The 8,049-nt window shown below is 30.8% G+C and overlaps 1 protein-coding gene across 1 annotated transcript; it reads right to left on the bottom strand.

The window, feature by feature from the left end:
• Positions 1-218: 218 nt before the first annotated feature.
• LOC114398093 (ABSCISIC ACID-INSENSITIVE 5-like protein 2) lies at positions 219-5,774 on the bottom strand. The gene is made up of 3 exons (XM_028360239.1): positions 4,199-5,774; positions 3,981-4,052; positions 219-584 (listed from the first exon to the last, which is right to left on the bottom strand). Exons 1-3 carry the CDS (start codon positions 5,003-5,005, stop codon positions 498-500), a joined length of 966 nt encoding a protein of 321 aa, XP_028216040.1. The 5' UTR covers positions 5,006-5,774; the 3' UTR covers positions 219-497.
• Between the last annotated feature and the right edge of the window lie 2,275 nt (positions 5,775-8,049).

Below are 8,049 nucleotides of genomic sequence, written 5' to 3'. Positions count from 1 at the left end.
ATTAGTATGGGATTTTTTTTAACCAAATAATAGATTATAAAAATACGAAAAATATATTGTTAATCTAGCTGTAATAAGCATATAGGTTACCTGTAAGGTTTGGATTGCCTCTTTTTTAAATACAATGTTATGCCACCTAATTCATAAAGAATACATTTTTTTTCTAACACAGTCTCTGTTATTAGCTAATATTTATTGAAAATCATGAAATCATAGATGAGACTTGTTAAATAAAAAGTAAGACTTATAATTTCATAATTCCCACAAATGGGCCCAAAATTAGAGTAAGTATATTTATAGAGCAGCTTAAGTTGTAATCAAAATATACATAAGAGGTAAACATTAGTAGAATAGAGCAAGCTGGGGAGAACTGATAGCATCACAAACAATAGCCTCCCATCTATAACCAAACTTGAAGAGGCGGGAGTATAATGCACATGAGAGCTATGTGATGTGATAGCATGGGCAAGAATTAGGAATTCATTGCAATTAAGATATCAAAAGATGGCTGAACTAGTTCTGCGAAGCTGTTGCTTTGGCTTAGGCTCAGGTGGTGGCACAGATGGCAATGCCCTCTCCATTTCCTGTGACAAGGAAAAACGTTAATCAATAAAATCCTTTTGGGTAAATAGCTAAAATTGTGCCTGAAAGTGTAATGTGATGACAAATTGATATCTGAAAGATGAAAAATACAAATTTAGTCCTTGAATGTGCAAAAATTATGACAAATTAATCGTGCCATTAAATTTGTGAGACTATTTTTTCATTAAGTTATGTTCAACGACCAATTTAACAATAAGTTATATTTTTCAAGGATCAATTTAACATTAATTTGCAAAATTTAGGGACCAATTTGTCATTAAATTGTTTGTAAAACTTATTTGTCGTCCTTTTTGCATATTCATGGACTAAATTTGAATTTTTCATCTTTGAGGGATCAATTTGTCAACACCTCACTTTCAAGAACAAATTTCCCTATTTACCCAATCCTGTTTTAATAAATTAAGTACTTAAAGCAGAAGAAAATAAAAAGGTAAAATGAACTAAACTTTTCTCTGAAGTTTTTTTTTTTTTCTTTTTGAACAGCAAATACAACTTTTATAAAGAGGCCAACAAATTTCTCTTAAGTTGACATCAACTTGTACACTTCAACTTTTATAGAAGTTCTCTCATCTAACTTCTTGAAAAGCTGAGATACATAAGCTGATTTTAACTTATAAGAAAAGTTTGATTCATTTTTTTTTTCTTTTCTATTCATACAAGTGCTTACTTAAGAAATTTATCCAAACATAACCTAAGTTGTCATGACACAAATACTCTAAAAGTTTAAGCTATTAGGGAAAGACAAGTGAATTGCTTTATTATATCTCTTAACTTTCTAAAAAATTCCACAAATAGAATAAAAACAACAGTGATTAGTACACGGCAAACTCAAAGCATCAGTCCATCACACACCATATCGTTGGTTCAAAGATAATTTTTAGTTGGTAAAGTCATGTCATAGAGAGCTATGTCCTGCTTCAAATTCTAAGATCCTAAACAAGGTTCTAGATTATAACTGGTTATGGATATTTAACCTGAACTACTTTCAGTTTCCAATCAGGTAATGTAATCCTCTTTGTAGATGTAAGTGTTACAAAATAAGTGCACTGTGTGTTTAAAACTGTAGAATGCTTTTCTGTTTTCACAAACAGGAAAAAAAATGTTGTTAGCAACTCCATCCTCCAGAAGATTGAGATTGAAGTTATTCCCCTGTGCTTTACAATTTTGGGACCTCCACTCTTCATTGAAGTTGAAGTTGCATTATAAGTACTGGATAACTGTTAAGGTTCCTTGGAAGTTGTAATGAAGAAATAGAACCAATAGCTTGGGATAATTAGAAAAACAAACATATTGGGAAAAATCTAAGTCCCACATTGACTAGAGATAAGGCCAACATAGAGGATATAAGTGAGGTGTAACCCTCACCTCATGAGTTAGCTTTTGGAATTGAGTTAGGCCCAAACCCACATTCTAAGAAAACAAAAAAAGAACAAAAGGGTTTAGACCACCAAAAGAGAGACCTTAAAACTATGGACAATCATGTTAAGGTTCTCTCAAACAAATTCGATTTATTGTGATAAACACAATATTAGATGATTATAAGTGGATAATAAGATATATAGTTGGGAACATAACATAGTGTTCTGATACAGAACTATATGCGGCAAATCATTATAGAACAGTATCACTTAATAACATTAAGTTCAATTTTTTTTTAGCATTCTCATCTCCTTTTTTTTCTGTGGTATTGATTCTCATCAAATTGAGGGCGAGCCCTGGTGCAGCGGTAAAGTTGTGCCTTGGTGACTTGTTGGTCATGGGTTCGAATCCGGAAACAGTCTCTTTGCATATGCAAGGGTAAGGCTGCGTACAACATCCCTCCCCCATACCTTCGCATAGCGAAGAGCCTCTGGGCAATGGGGTACGAAGTTTACGAAGTTTTTATTGATTCTCATCAAATTGACTTGAAATATATCAGTAAGCGAAACTGCAAATAAAATGGTTGGGCCACTGGACAAATCTCTTAGAAGCCAAACCACACCATAGTAAAACTAGATTTGGCTGTCTTAGCCAATGTGCATTATCAACTTCAACAAGTCATCAATCTGCTTTTTTTTTTTTTCATTTAAGCAAAAGGAAGATAAAACTACTAGCACCAGGTTTTCAAAATATTTAAATATTTGGAGCTAGTATTTATCACCAGAGTTAGAAAGAATAAAAGATATTATGAGGTTTTAACAGAAATTATTGGTAATCTAGGGTTAAAAACTTTTCAGATGGACTCATTATTCCCAGTTCAAATTTCATTTCAGAGTACAGTACAGCAGTAGAGAAGCTTGCAGAACTACCTCATGATCCTTCAGAGCACTTTTTTCTTTACCAGATATAACCCCAAAAGCCTAGAGCATTCCACATTTTAAAGCTTTTAAAGTCTATCTATGCTACCAGTAAGATTTCCAACACTCATCAGAATCCAATAACTCTGTCTCAATAACACAGGAAACTTGAAAAATCTTGTAATATCAGTGCAATGGTTGATTGGAATTAAGTATTTAACAAAGGTTGCCATAAAAAAAAAAGTATTTAACAAAGGTACTTTATAATAAAATGGTTCAAACTACACTATTTGCAATTAATAAGACCAAGAAACAAGCACTTCACTGATGAAGTACGCATAAACACTAAATATTTTTACTTCAATCTTTCCACAATGACTTTCCCAGTTAGCCACAATTACCAAAGACAGGCAGCAAAGTAATAATAAATATTCACATGGCCAATCAATGGAGTTTTCGGCAACTTATAAATTGCTAACTACTAATAGGATGCATTATGATTGTAAAGGAAGAGCAAATTTCACTTTTCCCTGAAAAAAAAATCTATTTTATTTTTGGTTAATACTCCACACCTCAATGCAAAACACACATTTATATGAAAACTGTAGATCCAAATGCAATTAAAATACTAAAGAATCATAATAGCAATAAAGATCGGCCTATCTTAGAATTCCAACTAGTATGGCCATTATTATCATTTGTTTTGAGCCTAGTCCATTGTTATTTTTCCTTTTTAGACTAAAGAATATGATGAATAACTAGAGGCCTTACAGGTTGGTTCTCTACAGACATATCAATTTATTCATTAATCAGTACAATTTATTTCATCAACTGCAGCATATAATATACTATATAGTACATACTACATACCTAGCACAATCACTTTTCAGTGTCATAAATCACATGCCTAACCAAAATATCACACAACCAACAGTATAGACAAGCTTTGGCCAGATGAAATCCTTTTAAACAACAAGCATTTCAGCCATACACTTTCCTGCCAAGATGGCAGGCCGCAAGCCATGAAGAGATGCGACCAACAAATATTTCATCATATAATTAAGAAAATAAAAAAGCAAAAGCATAGAATTAGAAACATACATTTAGTCTTCTAAGCCTTTCATTCTCCTCTTCTAATCGTGAAACTTTAATCTCCAGTTCTTGTGTGTATGCCTGTTCATTGACATAGATAATACCTTGCATCAACTTTTTTGAATTTTATTAACCAAAGAAATACGACTTTACACTATGTTATAAAAAAAAACAAGTAGATTTAAAAGAAATAACACCAAACACATTCACACACAAATGTATATTACCTGTCTTCTTGCCCGTGACCGAGCAGCAGATTCCCTATTTTTAATCATCCTCTTCTGCCTCCTCTCCACAGTTTTCTCCACCACAACACCAGAGGCACCCCTTTTTCGACCTGGAGTTTGTGTATCCGATAACGTCCCCATTAAAGAAGCCGGCTGCTCGGAGTATGCTGCATCCAAAACCAGATTCACTCCAACCTGGAAAGGCTGCTGAATGGCATGGCCAGCCACATAACCCCCCATCACATTCGGCTGCTGCGTCGAAGAAGAGAGCTGCTGGTATTGCAACCAATGGCCATGTTGTGAGAAAGCCCCATTTGAATCAACCCCTGACATAGCCCCACCCTTGGTAGGCAAAGCTTCAGCAACCACTCCAGCCTTCACCAAGAAGTCCTCCAGAGTCATCTCACCCAGTGTAGCTTGCCTTTCCTGGATTTTTTTATCCCTATTAGTGACCTTCTTCAGTTGCATATCTTTCCAAACCTCATCAACAGTTTTCCTGCTAAGATCCCTAGACAAAGTTAGGCTCCCCTGAGGATTCAGAGAGGAGCCGGAAGCAGCAGCCTTGCCATGCGGCATGTTAGTAGCATCACCAACACCAAAGTCCCAGCCAGAAGCCTCACCACCACCACCAGCTTCAGCACTCCACACACTCTTCAGCAACTCATCAAGATTCATGCTGCCAAGTGGCTTCCCCAAATTCCCAAGTTGGTTATGCACCTCATCAAGGGTCAGATTATACAAGGACCCTTGCCTAGCCAAAGGGGTAGTAGTCTTTGGCTCTTGCACTGCCCCACCCTGAGATCCCATTTTTCTCAACCCTAACAACACAAACCTACAATTCTATATCATACATCTCCAAAGCTCTTCATTAAGCACAAATGAAAAAACAAAGATAAAAATGAAAAAGGTACAGAATACACCCTGAAATCAATCCTAATTCCTTATGCCGAACACAATACCAGTTTCTTTGAGCTTTTGGAGATTTGATAACAGGCACTCACAAACACAAAGCAAGTAAATTTGAAGTGGAGGGTGGAAATAGTGGGTGAAAATTGGTCCCAAAAGAAGAAAAAAAAAAAGATAAGCCAGATCAGATTTCAAGGGAATCAAAGTTATACAGAATAGATGCTCCACACACCAACATAGGATGGCACTTGAGAGCAAAGCAAAAGATAAAAGCCATCAAATAATAATCATCATGCATGTCATTTCCATCATTATCACCACTGTACATTAGAGAAATAAAAACCCAAACTTTTTATCCTACAGAAACCTCAGCACAAACAAAACCACTTTTGGTCATGAAAACTGAACAGCTGAACATTCCCTGCTGAGACAACATTGCTCATTACACTATCAAGCAAAAAGGGTGATTTGAGTTTTTTTTTTTTTCTTTTCCCCTTCAAATAAAAAAAAAATCATATTAATGAATAAAGAAATTTTGGAAACGGTTGAAACAGTAGACAGTTCTAGACTTCTAGTTCGAACTAATGAGCTTATAACAAAACCAAAATATTTGGAGGGTCACTCCACTTTCAGAAGTATTTTGTATTTCACCAACTTGTACTGTTTTACTTGCAGACGTACCAAATATGAACCTCCAAAGTCTAAATAAAAATGGGCATTTCAAAATTTTTTTCTTTGGGAGTGGGGACACCAGTGCACACCAAGCAAGGTAGAATAAATATTAAAAAGGCTATTATTATTATTATTATTATATGGAAGAGGCACTACCTTTTCTCCGTCACTAGTCTTTTTCTTTCTTTTTACTTAATATAAAATTTAAATGATAAAGATGGTTGTGTTAAGGTGATGACTCAGCTGATGAATGCAAGCTTCTTCACAATTTTTTAATTAGAAACACAATCAATATATTATTAGTTAAGAAAAATCATACATTTTAGCAAATAACAACACATGTCAATGAGTTTATTAAGAAGGATCTCAATTTGATTCTAACATAATATATCTTTAAAGAAAAACAAAATTTTTTAAGTTTGATTAAATTTTGAACTTAGAATTAATTTTATAATCGATCTAAAAGATTAAAATTATAAAAATCTTACAAAATTTCAAAAAAGAAAAATAAAAAATCCTTATTATTAATATGGTTAAAAAATTATATATTAAATAAAAAATTGAATTCACCTCGGTTAATAAATCTTATATGAAGTTCAATCAATAATAAAGTAATGACAACAAATGTATTATTAGCTTTTAAAGGATTTTTATTCGATCACATTAGTCCGAAAGGTACATAAGTGAGCTCTACATCTAAACTTCAGAATGTTCACGATAAAATGGTGCTTTTGTAGCACCAACCTTTCCTCTCTTTTTTTGTTCTTTTTTTTGTTTTTTAATTTTAGACAGTCAAAATAGCAATTGATATACGACTAGGATGTGTTTTTATTTGATAAAGATAAAAGGGTACGATTGCATTTTGGAAACCATAGGATTTGATCCGTTCAAAAAGGTTTTGTAGAAAATGTTAGATAAAAATTGTAATTTGTTCTTCTTTTTTTTAAATATGTTATTTTAGTCCTTTAATTTTTTTAATTGAAATATTTTGTTTCTCATTTTTAAAAATCTACAATTTTAATTTCTTATTTAATTGAGATATTTATTCCTCACTTTTAAAAATTAGCGATTTAAATATATATGATTGATTAATTTCAAAAGTTAATTTGTGTATTTCTATTAATATTAACTTACATATATATATATATATATATATATATATATATATATATATATATAACGCATGTGTGACATGTTTTTTAAATTATTTAATTATTTATAAGTTAATTTATAAGGAAAAAAATAAAAAAATATATGATTAATATTTGAAATTAGTCATAAGAATTACAATCATGAATTTTTTTAAAAGTAAAGGATAAAATCTCTAAATTAAAATTGTGAATTTTTTTAAGTTGGAAAATGAAATATTTTAATTAAAAAATAGAAAAACTAAAATCGCATATTTAAAAAAATAAAAATACATGGATTTCAATTTAGCCAAAAATGTTATCAATACATTCTCTATCATATTTTTTTATTAAAAAACTATTTAATATGTTTTTAACAAATGTCTTTAAGCTAGTGGTTATAGTAATTGTTAAGTAATTAATAAATATTATATATAATTATTTGAAATTACGAAAAGAGAATTACATATATCATATATTTCAGCAACAAATTCTAACCTTTTGCTCTAAGTGAACTCAAATTTTTATATTTCAATTTTATTTTCATATTTTTACGCACGTGTATAACCAGTAAAACAATATGGCTACCACTATACCCATTGTTTAGAAACTCTTGCATTCATATACAATGTGATATTTTTATTGAATTTGGATTTATACCGTTCAGTGTCAGTTCTCTACAATATTGGAATGAAATACCCAGTGGCGGAGCATGAGGAAAAAATTTGTAGGGGTCAAAATTATAAAGATTATAATATATAGATTTTTTTTTTTGGGTTCTTTTAAACATTTAATAATTCTATTTAAAATTTTAACTATTTTCTTAAGAAATTATGTTTTATGAAAATAAAAATTTTATTTCTCTAATATAATAATAATAATAATAATAATAATAATAATAATAATAATAATAATAATAATAATAATACTAATAATAATACTAATAGTAATTATTATTATTATTAGTATTATTATTATTATTATTATTATTATTATTATTATTATTATTATTATTATTATTATTATTATTATATTTCTTTTTTTTTCCTACTTTTATACCGTTGTATGCTATTGAATGGAAAAGTTGAAAATTTTATCTTTAAATTTTTTAATAAAATTTTGTAAAAAACAATAAGTTTTGTTACA

The sequence above is a fragment of the Glycine soja genome, chromosome 19 (genome assembly GCF_004193775.1).
Source record: "Glycine soja cultivar W05 chromosome 19, ASM419377v2, whole genome shotgun sequence".
Taxonomy (NCBI): Eukaryota; Viridiplantae; Streptophyta; class Magnoliopsida; order Fabales; family Fabaceae; genus Glycine; species Glycine soja.
Note: the sequence above shows the minus strand (reverse complement) of the source record. Positions and strands in the feature narration are given on the sequence as shown.

Coding starts and splice junctions, on each gene's coding strand:
- LOC114398093 (XM_028360239.1), bottom strand. CDS start 5,005: ATGGGATCTCAGGGTGGGGCAGTGCAAGAGCCAAAGACTACTACCCCT. Junction 4,053..4,198: donor GGTCACGGGCAAGAAGACAG/GTAATATACATT, acceptor GTCAATGAACAG/GCATACACACAAGAACTGGA. Junction 585..3,980: donor AAAGGCTTAGAAGACTAAAT/GTATGTTTCTAA, acceptor TCCTTGTCACAG/GAAATGGAGAGGGCATTGCC.